Source organism: Bos javanicus, chromosome 13 (genome assembly GCF_032452875.1).
Source record: "Bos javanicus breed banteng chromosome 13, ARS-OSU_banteng_1.0, whole genome shotgun sequence".
Lineage (NCBI taxonomy): Eukaryota > Metazoa > Chordata > Mammalia > Artiodactyla > Bovidae > Bos > Bos javanicus.
In genome coordinates this window covers 72,517,908-72,539,047 of record NC_083880.1, presented here as the reverse complement: position 1 = coordinate 72,539,047, position 21,140 = coordinate 72,517,908, and the positions used below count along the sequence as shown (strand labels likewise).

The window sequence follows — 21,140 nt, the reverse complement described above, 5'->3', positions numbered from 1 at the left end:
TTAGCTACTGGACCACCAGGGAAGTCCTCTACTACATCTTTTATATATTTATAATATATGATATGAAAATAAGAAAATGCAGATTATGAACATGTAGCTCACCACATGGGCTTCCTCCTGCCCTGTAGCCTTTTGTGTATGTTTGTTCTCAAAACTTTTCACCTTGTCTTATCTTTCCTACCAAACTCTAGATCCTTCCAGAGCAGGGGCCATTTCTGGCATAATGTTCACAATAAAAATAATGGCCAAGTGACTTAACCCCACTGTGCCTCAGTCTCTTCATCGGTAAAATGGTTGTAGTGCCTGTCTCCTAGGGCAGTATGAACGCTTAGTTTATTTCCCATTTTTCCTTATTAGAAGTAGTCTTCCTAGATGTAAATGTAAAAACTGAACTATAAAGCTCTGAGAAGAAAATATGGTAGTAAGTTTTTGTGACCTTGAGTTAAGCAAAAGCTTCTTAGATGTGACAGCATCAGTATAGGCAACAAAAGGAAAAATAGATAAATTGGAAATCATTAAGCTTAAGAACTGTGCTTCAAAGAACACCATCAAGGAATTGAAAAGACAATAGAATGGGAAAAATATTTGCAAATCCTATATTTGATAAGGTACTTGTATCTAGAATATATTGAGAACTTTTACAACTTAAAAAAATTGAAAACAGGCAAAGAATCTAAATAAACATTTTTTTTCCTAAGAAGATAACATAAATGGTCATTAAACATTTAAAAACACACTCAACATCATTAGCCTCCAGGGAAGTGCAGATCAAAAGTACAATGAAATGAGCCTCACAAACCATTATGTGACTAAAATTTAAAAGTGGATAGTAAGTGTAGACAAGGGTGTAGAGATACCGGAACCCTCATGTTACTAGAAGAAAGTACAATGGTGCACTCAACTCAGAACCAGTCTGAAAGTTCCTCAAAAGTTTAAAAAGAGCTACAACATGACCCAGCAATTCCACGCCTTAAGGTGTACACCCAGGAGAAATGAAAACCTACATCCATCCCCAGACTTGCACAGGAATATCCATAGTAGCATTATACGTAGTAACCAGACGATGGAAACATTCCAAATGTCCTTCAGCTGAGGAACAGATAAACTAAATCTGGTTTATCCACAGACACAGTGGACCATTATTGGCAATGGAAAGGGATGAAGTACTATACTATGCTACAAACTGGGTGAACTTTGAAACAAAGTTTACATGACATATCCTGCTACAAGAATACCTATTTAAATACCAACTTGTTGGCAGTCCTTAGACTTTTGGAAGGGAGTTGCTGGTAAACTATCTTATGTGCCCAGTCACTTCAGTCGTGTCCAATTCTTTGTGGACTGTAGCCCACCAGGCTCCTCTGTCCATGGGGATTCTCCAGGCAAGAATATTGGAGTGGGTTGCCATGCCCTCCCTTCAGAAGATGTTCCCAATCCAGGGATCAAACCTGAGTCTCCTGTGTATCCTGCATTGGCAGGCAAATTATTTACCACTGAGCCACCTGGGGATCCCCAAACATTGTTATAATAATAACCAAAACTGTAACAATAATAATAGCTAATATTTGTTAAGTGCTCAGTTTATGCTAAGTACTCTTGTGCAATCTCATTTCAGACTCCCAGTAATTTTGTGAGGTAAATGTTATTAACCCCATTTCACAGTTGAGGAAACTGAGACCAGGGAGCAAAAGTCAGAATGTGATGGACTGGAGCTTGTACCCTTTACCCTTCTGATGAGTGTTTATTCATTTATACTCCTTATACCATTTCTCCAGGATAGGTGCTGTTATTATCCCCATTGTACAGATGAGGAGACTGGGGCTCAGGGGCCTCAGGCTTGCCTGAGAGTATAAGGAGCAGAGCCAAGGCTACCAGAGCTGTCCCTTCTTAGCTGCCCTGCCCTGTGGCTTAGCGACTTTGCTCTGCCCCTGCCCCGTCATCCGCTGATTTTCAGAGATGCTGCACAGTTGATTTGGAGGGGCTGCATTAGGTTGGGAGCTCTTCAGATGCCTGCTGGATCTAATTTATCCCCATCCCTAGTACCAGCATGTGGAGGACCTGGTCCAGTTAGTACCAGGAAAGCGCCAGCTCAGTGTAATGGGGAAGAGCTTGGGCAGGTACACTTTCTAGCTGTTTGACCTTGAGAAAGTGACTTCACCTCTCTGAAGTCACTTGTGTAAAGGTGATCACAGCACAGAACTGGGCACAAAGAGCTCAACCAATAGTAGACTAATATTATTAATTAGAATATTAGGAGAGACCATTGTTGAGTGGATGCATTAGAACAGAGGTGGGCAAACTTTTCCTGTAAAGCACCAGATGGTAAATGTTTTTGGCCTTGCAGGTCATGGACTGCTGTGGCAACTGTTTCAGTTCAGTTCAGTCGCTCAGTCATGTCCGACTCTTTGCAACCCCATGAATCGAAGCACGCCAGGCCTCCCTGTCCAACACCAACTCCCGGAGTTCACTCAAACTCATGTCCATCGAGTCAGTGATGCCATCCAGCCATCTCATCCTCTGTCGTCCCCTTCTCCTCCTGCCCCCAATCCCTCCCAGCATCAGAGTCTTTTCCAATGAGTCAACTCTTTGCATGAGGTGGCCAAAGTACTGGAGTTTCAGCTTTAGCATCATTCCTTCCAAAGAACACCCAGGCCCGATCTCTTTCAGAATGGACTGGTTGGATCTCCTTACAGTCCAAGGGACTCTCAAGAGTCTTCTCCAACACCACAGTTCAAAAGCATCAATTCTTCGGTGCTCAGCTTTCTTCACAGTCCAACTCTCACATCCATACATGACCACTGGAAAAACCACAGCCTTGACTAGACGGACCTTTGTTGGCAAAGTAATGTCTCTGCTTTTAAATATGCTATATAGGTTGGTCATAACTTTCCTTCCAAGGAGTAAGCGTCTTTTAATTTCATGGCTGCAATCACCATCTGCAGTGATTTTGGAGCCCCCAAAAATAAAGTCTGACAGTTTCCACTGTTTCCCCATCTATTTGCCATGAAGTGATGGGACCAGATGCCATGATCTTCGTTTTCTGAATGTTGAGCTTTAAGCCAACCTTTTTACTCTCCTCTTTCACTTTCATCAAGAGGCTTTTTAGTTCCTCTTCACTTTCTGCCATAAGGGTGGTGTCATCTGCATATCTGAGGTTATTGATATTTCTCCCGGCAATTTTGATTCCAGCTTGTGCTTCTTCCGGCCCAGCGTTTCTCATGATCTATTATGCATATAAGTTAAATAAGCAGGGTGACAATATACAGCCTTGACGTACTTCTTTTCCTATTTGGAATCAGTCTCTTGTTCCATGTCCAGTTCTAACTGTTGCTTCCTGACCTGCATATAGGTTTCTCAAGAGGCAGGTCAGGTGGTCTGGTATTCCCATCTCTTGAAGAATTTCCCACAGTTTCTTGTGATCCACACAGTCAAAGGCTTTGGCATAGTCAATAAAGCAGAAATAGATGTTTTTCTGGAACTCTCTTGCTTTTTCCATGATCCAGCGGATGTTGGCAATTTGATCTCTGGTTCCTCTGCCTTTTCTAAAACCAGCTTGAACATCTGGAAGTTCACGGTTCACGTATTGCTGAAGCCTGGTTTGGAGAATTTTGAGCATTACTTTACTAGCATGTGAGATGAGTGCAATTGTGCGGTAGTTTGAACATTCTTTGACATTGCCTTTCTTTTGGATTGGAATGAAAACTGACCTTTTCCAGTCCTGTGGCAACCGCTTAGCTCTAGACAATAGTAAACAAATACATGTGACTCTGTTCCAATAAAACTTTATTTATATGGACACACATTTAAATTCTGTATAGTTTTCATGTGTCATAAAATTACTATTTGGGTTTTTTTTCACAGCTTTAAAAAGTATAAAAAACATTCTTAGTTCACAGGTGATAGAGAAACAGGCTGGATATGGCCTGTTACCCTAATTTGCTGACCCCTGCAACAGAATGTGAGTTGTACAAGGGATTTAAAAAAAATCTTAATTTATGTTCTTTGGACTTCCCTGGTGGCTCAGTTGGTAAAGAATCTGCCTGCAATGCGGGAGACCTGGGTTCAATCCCTGGGTTGGGAAGATCCCCTGGAGAAGGGAAAGGCTACCCATTCCAGTATTCTGGCCTGGAGAATTCCATGGACTGTATAGTCCATGGGGTCGAAAAGGGTCAGACACGACTGAGTGACTTTCACTTAATTACTTATGTACTTTGGCTATGCCGGGTCTTAGTTGTGGCAGGCAGCATCTTAGTTCCCAGACCAGGGATCAAACCCGGGCCCCCTGTATTGGGAGCATGGAGTTTTAGTCCCTGGACCACCGGGGAAGTCCCCCTACAAGGGATTTTTAGATACTTGGCTTGCTATCGTAGCCACAGCACCCAGAAAATTCCTAACATATAGCAGGCATTCCATAAAGTTGCATTAACTGAATAAATCTGGAAGTCAAAGTGGGTCTGAAGCTGGCCCTTTAAGGCTGGGAGGTGGAAGGAGGGAAAGGAACATTCCAGATGGGGGAACAACCAGAGCAGAGGAGTCAGGGGTGCCTCCTGTGGGTGCCCCTGCTTTGGCCCAGTAAAGCCATCAGAGCTTGATGGAGACGCCTGGGCAACGAGGCCAGCTATTCCGGGGTGGTGAGGGGTCCAGGGTGGGGAAGGGAGACAAGACTGAGGGTCGACACTCTCGGGAGTGCTCCTACTGGGTTATGGCCCTGCCCTGTCCCGGAGCCACCACCAGCCTTATTTTTAACCTGCTGACGAAAGAAAATCTGATGAAATCAAGAAGGGTGACTGATCCTTGCCCCACCCCCTGCCCCAGTTACTGCTCCTTCCCTTCTCTACAGAAGGGGCAGAGCCCTCCTGGGAGACCCTCCCCAAAAGCCCCTCCCCAAGTGGTCATAGGAAAAGAAATGGTGCCTGCATTTCCCTCGCAGGCCCTGGATTCAGGGAGGGAGCCTGGTGCTTGAAGGGAGACCCTCAAGGCTCCTGGATGGTTGAGCAGGCTGGGAACTGCCCAAGAGAGAGCTGGATGTTTCTATCTGTCCAGCACAGGCTTCTCAAATTTTAATGAGCAGTGGAAGCAGCTGGAAGGCTTATAAAACACAGATTCCTGGGCTCCTCCTGAGAAATTCTGATTCAGTGGATCTGGGGTAGAGCCCCCCCAATCTGCATTTGCACCAAGTGCCCAGGTGATGAGGGGCTGGGGTCTGCATGGACCACACTGTGAGTGCCACTGGACTAGAAGATAGCCTCTGGACCGCAGCACTTCAGCCTGCCGTTTACCTGGTAAGCTGCCAGATACACCCCATCAGGGCCGCTTCAGCGCTTCAGGGCCGCTTCAAGGCTGCGTAGCCTTGAAGGCCGTGCTAAGCACTTTGGACTTTACTTTCTGCAAGATAGGAAGCCTTGCAGAGACTGTCAGCAAGAGGTGAGGCAAGCAAGCTGTGTGTGATAGGTTGTAGGGAGTGAGTCTGGAAGCAGGGAGGTTACAGAGGGCAGAGGGGAACCTGGCAGGAGGAGCCATGGAAAGATGGAGAATAGAGATCAAGAGCCTCGGGGGGAGCAGGAGAGACAGGAGTTGGTGGTGCTTGTTTGTGAATATTGAAAGATGAGGAAGGAGGGTATGGGAGACACTGGGATTCCTGGCTTGAGGGCTAGGGAGCTGAGGGGCCATTCCTGAGATCAGAGGCATTGGAGCGGGGCTGGTAAGGTATTCAATCAGTCAAGGGTGCTTCCTTCAAACCCAGCAGCCTTTATTACCTTTATTACAGAGGGGGCTGTGTGGCCATCCCCCTCTGACCCCTGTTCTGGTTGCCCTGGAGGGTCCATTGTTGATCCTCTAGAACCTTCCAGGGCTCAGTGTGAAGACTGCCATTCTGGCCTGAAGAGTCCGTCCTGCAACACAGCTTCCCAGGAAACAAGCCTCATCCAGCTCACACCACCAAAAAAGGACATTTTCTCAGTTTGAAGGTTTGCCCAGTCTTTCCCCTCCTCCCCCACCCAACCTGGGGTTTCAGGTTTCCAGGGAAGTGTCTCTGAAAATTTAGATCTTTGAATCACACATACCCATGTACAGGCAAACGTGTGTCTGGGGTTGTGCATGCACTACATTTTTTCTCTTTTTTTAGTTTTTAATTGTATAGTTGATTTGCAATATCATGCAAGTTTCAGACGTGCAGCCCAGTGATTTGATTATACATATGTGTGTGTGTATACTCTTTCAGATTCTTTCTATAGTTTCCTTTGCTATACAGTAGGCCCTTGTTGGTTCCACAGTTGGTTTCGGTGTAACAAATGTTATCTTTCTCCTCCTTTTTCTCCTCCTCTTTCTTCTCTACCGCTGCCAACACCCTCATCACACCATCATCATCACCATCACCATCACCACCATCACCACCACCACCATCACCATCCCTCAGCCCCATCCCGGGCTAAACACCTTCCTATGTTGCTTCTCAGCCATTCACATCAATTCCAAGAGGGGAGAATTATCATCCTACAGACGCAGAAACTGAGGCACAGAGAGGCAAAGCCATTCACCCAAGGTCCTAGAGTCCTTGTAGGGTTGGGACTAGGGGGAGGCGAGTGAGGTGAGTCGTAGAAGTGCACGGTCTGGATTTGGACTTTATTGACGTTTTTTTCATAACTTGTTCATCAAGGATTATTGCTGCATTAATTTTGACTTTAAAAAATATTGCATTCAAGTATTGTTTATCTGGATTACTGAGGTTTTTAATTTTTTTTGGTCAGCCCCCTAAATTTTGAGCCTGAGGTGAATGCATCATTTGCACCCTAGCCCCAGCCATGGCCGAGCCAAAGTTAGAATCCAGGGCTGCTGATTCCAAAAGCCTGTTCTTTATTCTCTATGCTGCCCCTTGCCCATGCAGGTGTACGTGTATGCATGCGTGCATTCTTTTATGGATTCTTTCGTTCAGTATAATCTTATTTTCTTCAGTAAACATTTCTGTGGCAGTGGAGGGGCTTAGAAACCAGACAGTTCTGGGTTTGAGCTCCACTACTTATTATTACTTTGGCTGTGCTGGGCCTCTAGTTGTGGTGCCCGGGCTTCGCCTTGAGGTGAGTGGGGCTTCTCTTGTAGACCAGAGATCTGGAGCCTGCAGGGCTCAGTAGTTCCTGTGTGTGGGCGGAGTTGCCCAGCAGCATTGGAATCTTAGTTCCCCGACCAGGGATAGAACCCATGTCCCCTGCATTGGAAGGCAGATTCTTAACCACTGGACCACCAGGGAAGTCCCCCACTACTTACTATTGAGTGGACGGACAAACCTGTGACAAAAGGCACAGACTCTAGGCCCAAGAAAGCCTTTGTTTGAAACCTTGCTTTCACTTGCTGGTTGGATGAGTTGTAGGTGGACTCCTTAAACCTTCTTGTGCCTTGGATTTCTCCTCTGTAAAGAGGGATGATGGGCCACAAAGAGTACTTGGGAAAATGAAATGGATTAATTTCTATAAAGCTCTTGGCATGTTGTAAATGCTTTGTAAATGTCAGTTGTTACTTAGCATCCTTGAGCAAGATATTGCTCTGAGACTCAGTTTCCCCACCTGTGGAGTAGATTCAATAAAAGCTACCTCCCAGGCAGTTTTGAGGATTGTAAGGCGTAACGTAGGCAAAAGGCTTGGCACCTGGAGGGAGCTTAGTAAACTTCATCTCTAGATGGGGCTCAATTTGTGCTGGAGATACAGGCAGATCAAATCCCCAAGGAAGTGACTCATCTGCTCATGGGGACACTGATTGGACCTTTCAGTTCCCCAAAGACATGACGCTTGTACCCCCTCTCAGGACCTTTGCACATGCCCTTCCCTCTGCCTGGCTCACTGTTCCTGCCTCAGTGCTGATGAGCCAATCAATGGATGTGTCAGTTTCAGGTCTCAACTGTCACATCCTCGAGGAAACCTTGCCTGATCCCCCCCTCCACCACTGATCTACATCAAGCCTTCCTGTTGGACATTTTCATCACATTCTATACTCTTCCTTTATGGCACTTCTCACAATGGCACTTAATTGTGCTGAGCTTAATCGCTCAGTCATGTCCGACTTTGCGACCCCACGGACTGTAGCCCTGCAGGCTCCTCTGTCGGTGGGATTCTCTAGGCAAGAATGTTGGAGTGGGTTGCCATGCCCTCCTTCAGGGCATCTTCCCAACCCAGGGATCAAACCTAGGTCTCTAGCATTGCAGGCAGATTCTTTACCGTCTGAGCCACTATGGAAGCCCAAGAATACTGCAGTGGGTGGCCCATCCTTTCTCCAGGGGAACTTCATGACCCAGGAAGTGAACAGGGATCTCTTGCATTGCATGCAGATTCTTTACCAGCTGAACTACCAGGGAATCCCTTTTATTTGGTTACATTATATTAAATAATTTTGGTTGCTTGCGTCCAGCCCATCTCCTCCTTTTGAAAGGCACTTGTCTTGCCCCTGGAATCTTGGCTCCTGACCAACCACGGCACACTCTTCAGAGCAGCACAGGGTCTGGAATCATCTTGCCTGGGTTCAAAATCCCAGTTGCTGCACTTAGGGACTCTGTGACCTTGGGCAAGTTACTTACCCTGCCTGTGCCTCAGTTTCCTTTTCTGTAAAATAGGGACAATAATAAGAGCACCAGCTTCCTAAGGCATCATGATGATTACATGAGATAATCTTTAATTTCTTTACCTTGAAGTCCATTGGTTAGTGGGGCTGTTAATATTTTTGTAGGTGCGTTTCCTAGTTAGGTTAGATTAACAGCTGAAATAAACATCCCCAAATCTTAGGCACTTAATGCAGTAGACATTTAAGGCTTGCTGAGTTTAATGTTTAAATTTAATGCTCAAATGTTGCATGTTTAATATGAAACTGTTGGGGAGGTGGGCTTTGCTCCATGCAATAATCATCTGTGGACCCGAGTTCCTTCCACCATGTTTCTTGACCCTGGGGGCCACGGGGGTTCTGTGGATAGAATTCAGCGAGTCTGTGAATCTGGATGCTGCCTTAGGTTAGATTCCCTAGAAGCTGAGTCTGAGATGAGGATTCTTGCACTGCCGATTTATGGAGCAAGTGCTCTCAGAAGCAAGGGAGAGTGAGAGAGGCAGGCTGGGACATAGAAGTAGCTAAGCAGGGATGTGTTCTGGAGTCCTTCAACCTCATCCCACGGTGGGGCTCTGGAGCCTGAGCGGTACCTCAAGAGTTGGTTCCTCTTGGGGCAAAAAGGGGCTGGCTGGTGTCAGTAGTCATTGGTTATAGGCTCCTTGGGTTGGGGAGGGGTATGGACCTTTGGAACAAGGTGGCTTCTTATTGGTTGCAATTCTCTGAGACAGCAGTGAGCCATCAGCAGTCAATTCAGCAGCCAAGGGTGGGTGCATTTGCCCAGTGAAAGGATCTGGACAGGGAAAACCACATCTCTATTTTTACTGACGTGTAACTGAAATTTAGTATTTTCTTCAATTACAGAAGTCGGCAATAAATCACAGTAGTATTAGCAGTATCTCTGACTTTGTCACTCATAGAAATCACATATATTTTCATGCCACATTCCTGTTGTTGCATGTATCCTTGAAATATCCTTTATGCTAATCTATACTTTTAAATTATGGTGGTCAATAGGCCTGCTGAATATTTTGTTTCATGTGTTAATAAAGAAGAATATGCATTATTATATTACAGATTTGTTTCTTTAAATATTCTGGTAACGGTGTGTCAGTGTAATTGCATGTCTTTGTAATCCTGTGTAATTTATGCATTTTAAAACAGTATACCGAGAAAGGGTCCAGAGGTGTCACCAGGTTGAAAAGAGCTGTGACACAAATGAGGTTAAGTCCCTTGTTCTGGGGGCTTGGCTTCTGCATTTTACCAGCAACAGCGGAGAAGAGAGAGGACACTGTGGATTACAGGACAGGTTTTTGTGGACCATGCCTGGAAATGGCATCATCCTGTCTTCCCACAATGCTTTAGCCAGTCACCTGACCACACCTAACCCCAGGGAGGCTGGAAAATGATGTCCGTCTGTGTGCCCTGAGAGAAGAGGAAATGGTCGGGGGAACGCACAACAGCCTGGACCACAGGGCTTAATAAATATTCATTGACAGCCCAAGTGAACAAAAGTGTTGTCCAAGGTGTCTCATTGTGGGTGGGGGAGGAAGGGCAGAGAGGGTTGGTTCTCTGGAGGGATCCTGAGACTCCACCGTGTCGTCTCCTTAGGACAAGCCACGCCAAGGCCAAAGCTGAGGCAGCAGAACAGGCTGCCCTGGCTGCTAACCAAGAGTCCAACATTGCCCGCACTTTGGCCAGGGAGCTGGCTCCAGACTTCTACCAGCCAGGTAGGGCCAGCCAGGGAGGGGACTGGCCAGGATGGGGTGGGGAAAGTCCGTGGGGTGGGGATGGGGAGGTGGACACCTTTTTCTTTGCTTGGTGGAAAGCTGAGATGCTCCACTGGGTCCACACATGCCTGTGAGCATCTGTGGGGCGTGGTGCAGGCATGGGGTGGGATGAGTCAAGGGGATTCAGGCTGAGATTGGGGTGGTAATAAGAGGTTTCCCCAACTGGAGCCTGTCTCCTTTCCCTGGGGAATGAGGCTGCAGAGTGAGGAGGACCTCCTGGCTCTGATCCAGACTTTGCCTTTGAATACAGTGGTGGGAGTCCATCAGGGTGGGCGACTGGTGCTCTCCATGTTGAAGGGTTTTGGAGTCGCTAAGAGTCCGGCACGACTGAGTGACTTCACTTTTACTTTTCACTTTCATGCACTGGAGAAGGAAATGGCAACCCACTCCAGTATTCTTGCCTGGAAAATCCCAGGGACAGAGGAGCCTAGTGGGCTGCCGTCTATGGGGTTGCACAGAGTCTGACACGACTGAAGCGACTTAGCAGCAGCAGCAGCAAGGCAGAAGGAAATGGCAATCCACTCCAGTATTCTTGCCTGGAAAATCCCATGGACGGAGGAGCCTGGTAGGCTTCAGTCCATGGGGTCGCGAAGAGTCGGAGACGACTGAGCGACTTCCCTTTCACTTTTCACTTTCATGCATTGGAGAAGGAAATGGCAACCCGCTCCAGTATTCTTGCCTGGAGAATCCCAGGGATGAGGAAGCCTGGTGGGTTGCCGTCTATGGGGTCGCACAGAGTCGGACACGACTGAAGCGACTTAGCAGCAGCAGCAGCAGCAGCAGCAGCAGCAGCAGCAGCAGCAGCAAGGGAGGCTAGATACAAGACCTCAGAGTGCAGATCTCAGCCCGGCAAGAGGAGTCGCGCGTCCCATCACAGTGCGCCCCCTGCTGGTCCCAGGAAGAGCGACGCTGGCTGGCAGCCTCCGCCTTGGGTAGTCATAGCAACAGCTGTCACCACGTGCCAAGTTCTGCGCTCAGCATTTCACAGGCATTTTTTTTTCCCACTCGATTAATCTTACAGTTAGTATTTATGAAATAGATATCATTAGGCCTGTTTTTCAGATAAGAGAATGGAAAGAGGCCGGTGTGACCATAAAGAGCATAAACTCTGGAGCCAGACAGCCTGTGTGCCAGCCCCGGCTCCGCTCTTGGTCAGCTGGGTGACTTTGGGCAAGGCATTTTACCTCTCTGAGCCTCCTTTTCTTCTTATGTGCTGCTAAGTCGCTTCAGTCGTGTCCGACTCTGTGCGACCCCATAGACGGCAGCCCACCAGGCTCCACCGTCCCTGGGATTCTCCAGGCTAGAACATTGGAGTGGGGTGCCATTGCCTTCTCCGAGTTCTTATGTGCAGTGGAGGCTAAATAATAGCATCCACCTCATAGGGTTATTCCGGAGAAGGCAATGGCACCCCACTCCAGTAATCTTGCCTGGAAAATCCCATGGATGGAGGAGCCTGGTAGGCTGCAGTCCATGGGGTAGCAAAGAGTCGGACATGACTGAGCGACTTCACTTTCACTTTTCAGTTTCATGCATTGGAGAAGGAAATGGCAACCCACTCCAGTGTTCTTGCCTGGAGAATCCCAGGGACTGGGGAGCCTGGTGAGCTGCCGTCTATGGGGTTGCACAGAGTCGGACACGACTGAAGCAACGCAGCAGCATAGGGTTATTCAAAGGAGTAAATGAGTTAGTATTGGGGAATGGCTTAAAAACAGTGTTCTTGGCACCTGGTGGCTGCAGGTCAGTGCTGGCTGAGTAAGTTCACGAGACTCAGCGGGGTTGGAGCGGCTTGCCCAAGGTCAGCCGGTGCGGGGACCCAGCTTCGAATCCCACCTCCCCTTGTGGTCTCCCTGCAGGTCCGGAGTATCAAAAGCGCCGGCTGCTCCAGGAGATCCTGGAGAACTCGGAGAGCCTGCTGGATTCCCCCGACCGGGGCCCCGGCGCCGCGGGCCTCCCGGAGCGGCTCCGCGAGAGCCCGGAGCTGCACGAGCGGGAGACCCCGGCGCCCGAGGGTGGCCCCCCGTCGCCGGCCGGGACGCCCCCGCAGCCCAAGCGGCCCCGTCCGGCCGCGGCGTCCAAAGACGGCCTGCTGAGCCCAGGCGCCTGGAACGGTGAACCCGGCGGCGGAGGCGGCGGCGAGGGCAGCCGGCCGGTCACGCCGTCCGACGGCGCGGGTCGCCGCAGCCCCGCCCGGCCGGCCAGCGAACGCATGGCCATCGAGGCGCTGCAGGCGCCGCCCGCGCGGCCCGAGGAGCCGGAGGTGGCTCTGTACCAGGGCTACCACAGCTACGCCGTGCGCACCGCGCCGCCCGCGCCGCCGCCCTTCGAGGACGAGCCCGAGCCCCCTGCCGCGGACTCCGTGCCCCCCTCCCCGGCCGCAGCCGCCGCGCCCGGGACGGCGCCCCCGCCCCGAAGCCCCGCGCCGGCGCCCGAGAGCCCCGCCAAGCTGGAACCCAAGCCCATCGTGCCCAAAGCCGAACCCAAGGTCAAGGCCCGCAAGACGGAGGCCCGAGGGCTGACCAAGGCTGGGGCCAAGAAGAAGGCTCGGAAGGAGGCCGCAGCGGCGGCAGAGGTCGAGGTGGAGGAGGTGAGGCTGCTGGTGGAAGTGGCGGTGGGGGTGGGGGGAGGGGGCGGGAGGGGCGGGGAGCTGGAAGTGGGATTCGGGGGGCAGATGACTGGGGGACCAGGATGATGGCACAGGACAGGGCAGGGGGGAACCCCTGCCGGGATGTGGGCTTAGTTAGGTGCAGCCTGACCCAGGGTTGCAGGCAGAGTGCCCCCACCTTGGGCAGGGGCTGGCCTCTGTACAGTTGTCTGGTCGCTCCTTTGGAGGAGGCGACTAGGAGTCCCAAGCAGCTAGGCTGTGGGCTGCTCCTGTTTATGAAGGATCTAGGCTGGGCTCCAATAGCCTCTACTACATGGTGTAGCAGGGAGGGCTTTGGGGGGATGGAGGAATGGTTCATTAAGGGGGTGAGTCCTGGCCCTCTGGCCTTGTTAGGGGAGCAGGAAGCTACAGTGCCAAAGACTGAAGCTGGGCTCAGAGGGCCTGAGAGATGCAGCCCCAGAGGAATTAGCAGTGGGTACGGCCATGTACTTGGATTCCAGTCCAAGCTCTGCCCTCTGTGTGTCCTGGGATACGTTCTCGATCTCTCTAGACCCTGAGCAGTTTGGTTGATTATTTCCTCCAGGAATCCTTCCAGCTCGGATGGTCTGTCCAGGTGCTGGACACTGCGGAGGGTTGGGGTGGGGGAGTGTGCTCTCCTGGGGACTCAGGCAGCCTGTCTCCGCTGTTCCCAGGTCCCCAACACCGTCCTCATCTGCATGGTGATCCTGCTGAACATCGGCCTGGCCATCCTGTTCGTTCACCTGCTGACCTGACCTTGTCCCCCAGGTGAGGCCGGGAGGAGAGCACGGCAGTCTCTGGGGAGGAGAGTAAGGGCCTGCTGGGCCACTGTCTTGTGGTTAATTGAGGTCCACCCCCCAGCAGGGGCAGGGACCTAGAGTGTGGATTTGAGAGATCATCTCTCCCCAGTGCGCACACACACATGCACGCACCCTCGTTGGCCCAACGTGCACAGAACACTGGCTGGCTGTCAGATGAACGCTGGGGGCTTCATTCATTCACGAACTCACCATTCATTTGTTGTGGTTGTTGTTTAGTCCCTAAGTCGTGTCCAACTCTTTTGCGACACCACAGACTGTAGCCCTCTAGGCTCCTCTGTCCATGGGATTTTCCAGGCAAGAATACTGAAGTGGGTTGCCATTTCCTTCTCCAGGGGATCTTCCTGACCCAGGGATCGAACCCGTGTCTCCTGCACTGGCAGGTGGATTCTTTACCCCTGAACCACCAGGGAAGCCCATTTAACCCCCCTTTACTGAGCTCCTGCTCTGCTGGGAATAGGGACACAGCAGGGACACATTCCTGCCCTAAGAAATGAGGCGAACGTGAAAGTAAACCTTTAACTTACGGCTCATTGTGTAAGAGTCTTGGAGTTTAAACATTAAGCAGAATAGTTCCTGACCTCCTCCCCACAGAGCCCCGGAAGTCTAGACTGAGGTCGCCCGGGATGGCCGGATCCTCTTTCCCTGTCCTCTGGTTCTCTCTTGCTTGCACTCTCCACCTGCCTCCCTCAGTCCTCTTCCTGAACCCTGCTGTCAGTCAGTCGGTTCCATCAGTTGGTTTTCTCCCCGTGATGGAGCTCAGGAGCTGGGTAAGGTCCGGTGAAAAGGAAGTGGGCAGGGCTGGGGTGAAGGAAAATGGCCCTCGCTGGTCTCAGGGTGAAGTAGCCACGTGCATGCGTGCTAAGTCACTTCAGTTGTGTCCGACTCTTTGTGATCCTGTGGACCGAAGCCTGCCAGTCTCCTCTGTCCATGGGATTCTCCAGGCAAGAATACTGGAGTGGGTTACCATGCCCTCCTCCAGGAGATCTTCCCGACCCAGGGATCCAACCCATAGTCTCTTACGTCTCCTGCACTGGCAGGCGGGTTCTTTACCACCATCACCACCTGGGAACCCAAAGTAGCCACAAGGCAAATCAAATCTTCCTCATACTAGGACCAGCCTTTACACTGTGAATCCTGTGTTTGGTGCTGCTAACAAGACTTGCTGCCTCTTGCCTTGCTCCCCTCAAAGATCCCCTCCCTTGACTCTAGCTTAGTATGGGCCGGGGGTTCCTACTCAGTCCCAGAGGAGAAGGAGAAGGGTAAACAGCCAGTGACAATATTAGCCTGGTAGGTGCTGCCCTGGGAGCAGATGCTGGCCCCAGCGGGGTCCGTGTTTCCTAGGGGATCTGGGAATGGTTGCAGCGGGGACTGCCAACTTCCTGACCTGAAGGATGGTGAGGGGCGAGCCAGATGGCAGTGAGGGAGGGGAGGAGAGGAGGGCAGCATGTACCAGGCAAAGGGAACAGGCAGAGGCAGCCTCCAGCAGGGCCTTGCATGGGCCAAGGAGGGGCCTCTAGGGCTTGTCTCTGGTCCCACTGAGTCAGAGCCCAAGGCCAAGGCTTGCGGGCTTGCAGAGGCAGGGATGGTGCTGGTGATAGAGATCTTGCCCCAGAGAGGATCAGGCCTGCTCCTTGAACCCTGCCCGGAGCCTGGCTCAGCCTCACCCCCACCCCCCGCCCCTGCCTTCATCCCTCGTCCGTCCTTCCCTCACCTGGACCTCTTTTCTTCTCTGCAGAGCCAGGAGTTCCTGCTGAGGATGCATGGACCCATCTTTTGCAGTGCCAGGCAGGGCGGCTGAGGAGGACTGGACCCGGTTGCTGGGGGTCCACTCGCATCCACACCACAAACATTGAAGGAGGCTTCCCATGGCATCTGTGCCCAGACACAGGCAATGCCCAGAGGAAGAGAAAAGTGCTGGGCAACGTCCGGGAGCTCTCTGCCCAGTGGCAGGGAAAGCCCTGAAAGAAGAGCCCTGGTCTTGAACTTCCCAATCTGCTCCATCCCCCATCCCCATCCACTCCCTCGCCTCCACCCCTACCCTAGGTCACCCCCTCCCCAGGCTTTTTGTGTTTTGGGAGAAGTCACCAAACCAGGATGTTAAATCCCAGCCCCCTCCTTCCTACCCTCCCTGGCTTTATTTTAAACTTCTGAGGCCTCCCAGGCAAGCGGAGGAAGTGACGAGATCCCTGTGGTGGGTCATGGCGGGTGATGCTCTCAGCCCACCAGCCCTTCTTGTCTCAGTCCCGACCCCTCCCATACTCTGTCCCTTGCTTCCAGATGCTCAGGATGACAACAGAGGAAATGGACATCTTCTGTTTGAATATCCCAGAATACAGTGCTTCTGTCTCCTCCTACCGGTCCAGTTAGCTTCCCTCTGGACCAGCAGGCGAGGGGGAGACGTGAGGGTTTGGGACCTTTGGCTGGGAAGCCGCTGACCAGGTGGCCAGGGGGCGGGGTGTGTGGGGAGAAGGGCTGAGGGGCAGTTAGGATGGCCCTGTTTCTGAGGGCGCCTGAGTCTGGGGCTGGCATTACACATGGGGGCTTCGAGGATGCTGAGGGTGAGGAGAGGTCACCCTGCAGGAGCCGTGGGGCCGGTGAGATAAAGCCTCAGGGATGCCCGTGAACTGGTTTGTCCGCTTCCGCTCCCAGGGGCCACCGCAGGCTTGATTGGTGGGGGGTGCTGAGCATGGAAGCCCAGGCAGCTTTCGCTGGGGCAGACTCTCAGGCCGACGCTGAAGAAGGCTGCTTGTCAGCCAGCGTGTCCCCGGGAGAGGGGAGCAGGTGTGGGGTCCTGCCATCTGTGATGAGCTCCTCGGCTTGCTTGGCAGGAGCCGGTCTTTGCATGTAGCCCCTTTCCAATGTGCTGTGTACCACGCTGGTTTCTCCTGTCCCTGGCGCTGGCTGGGAGTGGGTGGGGGCTGAGGGCTGTGGCCTCGGCGCTGGGGAAGGATGGAGGGCCAGTGGTCCAGGCCCCTTTGAGCGGGGGGAAGGACGTGACCAGGACATTTAAACTGAGTTGGAGGGGAGCAGCTGCTTTTCTGTCTTTGTTTCTCTGCTCCTTGGGGGCTGGGGCAGGGGTAGTCTGGCCTCCCCCCGGGCTTGCTCTTTGACCTAAAGTTTGTTTCTGATGGGGTCAGCTTTCCCTTCCTCCCTCAATACTTGGGAACCTTCCTTCCAACTCCACACTTACTGTTTCAAGCACTGCTGGGGCCTTGAGCTTGTTGGATTGCATTTCTGCCGAGAGGAGCCTGTGGGTTCTGCTGTCCTCCAGGGCCTCCGCCATCGTGTGTGGGCTTTTCTGGACAAGTAGGGCAAGAGGAGGGTGGGCCGGGGGTGCTTCTCAGGGGAGACAGGCTCCAGGCCTGGGCTCTGAGGTCGCTGTCTGGGGTTTTTGGTCTGGCTTAGGGTTGGGGATAAGCCTCTGGCTACCAGAGCTCCTGGGTGGGGTCTTGTTTGGGGGTTGGTATTTGGGGTGAAGGTTCAGGAAGCTGCCGTCTATGCAATAATAAACTTGCATCTGCTCACAGGCTCTGCCTGGGCTGTGGGGTCTGCTTGTGGCCTCAGGATGGGGGACTGGTCTGAGGAGGAGGAGGGAAGCTGAGGACCCTGGGTCATGCTGGGTCAGGCCCTGCCTCTCTTACAGTTTCCATAATACCTCCTGTGTGTGCACTTGCTCAGTCGTGTCTGACTCTCTGCAACCCCATGGACTGTAGCCCACCAACCTCATCTGTCCATGGGGTCAGCTCGGCAGGAATACTGGAGTGGTTTGCCATTTCCTCCTCCAGGGGATCTTCGAAACCCAGGGATCGAACCCATGTCTCCTGCAGCTCCTGCATTAGCAGGCAGATTCTTTACCATTGCACCACCTGGGAATACCTCCTGAGGGGTGGCTGAAAGGCTTCAGTCCTGACAGGGGCTCCCCAAAGGCCACAGACCTTCTAGGGAAGATCTTGGGTTTGTAAAGCCAACTTCTAAAAGATTCCCTGAGCAGCATATAGCAAAAGAAAGAGCCTGCCTTTTGGAAAAAAATCTTTGGCCACCCACCCCGCAGGATCTTAGTTCCCCAGTCAGGGATGGAACCTGTGCCCCCTGCTTTGAAAGTCTTAACCACTGGACCTCCAGGGAAGTCCCAAAAGAGCCAGCCTTTTGAGATTGGCTTCCCTGGGCTCTAGTCCTGCTTAGGATACTTACTTCACTTCTCCGAGCCTCAATTTCTCATCTATAAAACAGAGAAAATACTACTACCTCCTGGGGTTGTAGTGAGGATAATTTTAAACATTAAAGCTCATATAAAGCCCAGTAATTGAGAGCAGTAAGTGCAGACTTCCCATTTTGGGGTCATTATTGCTGTTGACCTGAAGTACAGTCATTAGCCCTCTCACAAGCTTCTTGCATTTTAATTGAAACCCCAGAAACCTCGAGTGGGTGGAGATGATTCGGGCTCCTGTCAGAAAGTCACAGAGCATCTCAGTCAAAGGAAGGACCTATAGGCCATCATCATAGCTTCCAGAGGCTTAGATGGGAGGAGAGACTTGCCCAAGTTCACACAACAAGCCAGGGGTGGGAAAGCAATTATCTTGACTTATTTTAGTGGCTAAGTCAAGCCAACAGCCCCCATGAGAATTGGAGGGGAGGGTCCCTCACCAGTAGGCTTGAGTTCAGGCAGGTTCCAGAGTTCTTTGGTGCTCAGGAGTCCTGGCTGTCTGCCCAGTGTCATCACTGACTTACTGCATGCCAGACACCCCCTCTTTGTAGGCCTTAGTTTCCTCTTTGCCAAGGAGACCGTCATCCCTGCCCCATTGCCTTCTTTACAGGTATCATGGTTGTGAGCATCCGATGAGGTAGCTCATGAGTGGTAAAGAGGTTGTCAAAACCCTGGAATAATCCAGGGGTCCCAAAGAAAAAAGATGGGTTTGGAAGGACCGCAGGGGCGATGGAGGGGGTGGGGGTGAGGAGGGAGGAGTTGTACTCTGCAGAGGTTTGAATAAAGTGCACCAAGAGAAGGGGGGAGTGGGCAGCCAGCCCAGTTGGGGGGATTTGCAGACTGGCCCTGTGTGTATGTGTGTGTGTGTAAAGTGGGAGTGTGAGGTGAGGGGGAAGGCAGATGACAGCCTTCTAATCCCCTTGAATGGTTTGGGGTGGTGGGGGAAAGCTCATTCCAGAGCCGGCTGGAACGAGGAGTCAGGTAAGGTTGGTTGGAGTCCGGCGCCCCCTGGGGGCTGAAGCGCAGCACACAGCCTGGCTGGTCCCCTTTTCAGCCTTGGCCACTGACACCTCTGAAAGTTTGTCCTCCGCTGCCAGGTCCAAGGTCCTTTGAAGGTGTCTTGTGCCATAGAGGAATTTAAAACCACCTCGTGGATGTTAACCAGGGCCTGTGATCACTACCACTGCCTTGGAGTCTTGGCAGGACTCTTCCAAGGCAGAAAAAAAGATGGGGGGCCTGGGAGCTGTGGGATCCAGATGAGGGATTTGTGGCAAGATGAAAATTTTCATAATTTCTGATGAACCAACAAAGGATCTGACTGTGCTGGGAGAGATGAAGGCCCAGATGATGACTTTTGGCGGCCTCAAGCCTGAAAAAGTTCTGTGGTGCACCCTCAAATGTGTAGCTCAAAATAAACACAATACCAAACTAAAACACAAAACTTAAATGTATGCTGAAATTCAGGTAGCTCATTTTTCTTTTGTCCAAAAGACTGTCTCTAGAGGTGAAACTTCTCCCTCATTAGTGCTTCTTGGCCGTACGGCCCCTCCTCTGAAAGCGAGCAGATTACTTCCTTCAAGGTCGCTTCATCAATATGAGCTGTTACCCTATTCTTAGTTCTCCACTTGGCAGTGGGGCAGCATGCCCAGGGAGCAAGTGGAGGCTCCTCTTCCTCGTTTTCCAGTTGGAAAGGGCTTCTGTTTGCCAGAAAAAGAGCCCAGGACCTTGTAATAGGTATGAGCAGGATATGGGAAGAGAAGCAAGGCTGACATGGGAGGAACTGTTTCAGAGGGGGCTGAAGCAGGGAGACCCTGTGGTCTGAGCCCCGGCCTTGCCTCGGGCTCTGCAGTGGGAGGGGGGGGCAGTGTGGAGAGTGGGGGGGGGTAGATAGTGAAACAAGTGAAGTATTTATTAGAAGGAAAAAAAGAGCACTGTATGTGTGGATAGACACACAGGCAGACTCAGTTGCAGAGTTGCACCCTCATGGCAGTTTAAATCACTTACGTGGAGCATTTCTTCCAGTTTTCCTTTGGCTAATCATTTTGATTTGCCTGGTTCCTATTTGGTATATCTCAGGGTCCTCTCATGTGCGAACATGCATCTCTTAGCCAAGATGGATTCTGCTGAAGAAGCCCCTGTGGGTAGCTTGGCATCAGCATTACTCCCCTTTTGACCTCTAAGAACCCTTTCTGCGCATGTGTAGTCAGGGAGGTCTCTTGACATTGAGAATGAGAAATATGTGATCTGTTATCTTCTGTCTGGGCAGGGCCCAGCCTCCTCGCTCAATTGTCCTGCCATTCTCATCTTGAAGTATCGGTCCACAGGGTACGAATCTCCAATTGCTTCCCCTGTGTGCAGGGGCATCTACCTCCTACTTCACTCCTTGCCTCTGGACTCTGAGAAGGAAGGAAGTCCCCTCTCCAGGCAGAACAGCAAGTGGGGTGGAGGGTGTGTGTGGAGCGAGCGGGAGGGGGTAATGACACACAAAGTGTCTCCCAGGCCCCTCTGGTCTGGGAGGCAAGAAGCTGGTTCATTCATCCTCACCTGGGCATTTGACACAGGATATTAGTTATCCTTCCAGGGGAGTTTTCACCTGAAAAGTGAAGTCTGGAGGGAGCAATGCATTATCCAAAGGAATATTTTACTCTAGAAAAATTTCAGGTATCCACAGGGTATCTTTTCTGGCCAGGTGCTCCGAGCCAAAGAAACAGCTCCACACTCCTACCCAAAAGAAGAAAAAATAAATAATCATCCACCCATTTCCCTTCTCACATGAGGGAGGGATATTAGCAGTCTGTGGCCAGTGGTGTTCTGGGTGCTAGGATCGTAGCCAGCACTTATTAAGAGCTAGTAATATCGCTTGCATGCCAAGTGATATTATATTGTCTCATTAAATTGTCAGAGCCATGGGCTTGCTTAGTGGTCTTGTGGCTAAGACTCCACACTCCCAATACAGGGGGACTGGGTTCGATCCCTCGTCAGGGAACTAGATCCCTCCTGCTGCAACTGAATTCACGTGCCACAACTAAGACTCAGTGCAGTCAAATAAATATAAAAAAAAAAAATAGAGCCACTCCATGGAATAATAAATTTTGGGAGCAGGGAATGGAGGATAAAGGTGAAGGTAA

The 21,140-nt window shown here is 51.2% G+C and overlaps 1 protein-coding gene across 1 annotated transcript in view; it reads left to right on the top strand.

Moving 5' to 3' along the window:
• JPH2 (junctophilin 2) overlaps positions 1–17,335 on the top strand; it is a 74,599-nt gene extending 57,264 nt beyond the window's left edge. Inside the window, exons 3-6 of the mRNA XM_061437646.1 lie at positions 10,189–10,307; positions 12,221–12,951; positions 13,662–13,755; positions 15,544–17,335. Of these exons, the coding sequence (XP_061293630.1) occupies positions 10,189–10,307; positions 12,221–12,951; positions 13,662–13,742 (931 nt within the window). The 3' untranslated portion in view covers positions 13,743–13,755; positions 15,544–17,335. The remainder of the gene's footprint in view (positions 1–10,188; positions 10,308–12,220; positions 12,952–13,661; positions 13,756–15,543) is intronic.
• The last annotated feature ends 3,805 nt before the right edge of the window (positions 17,336–21,140 follow it).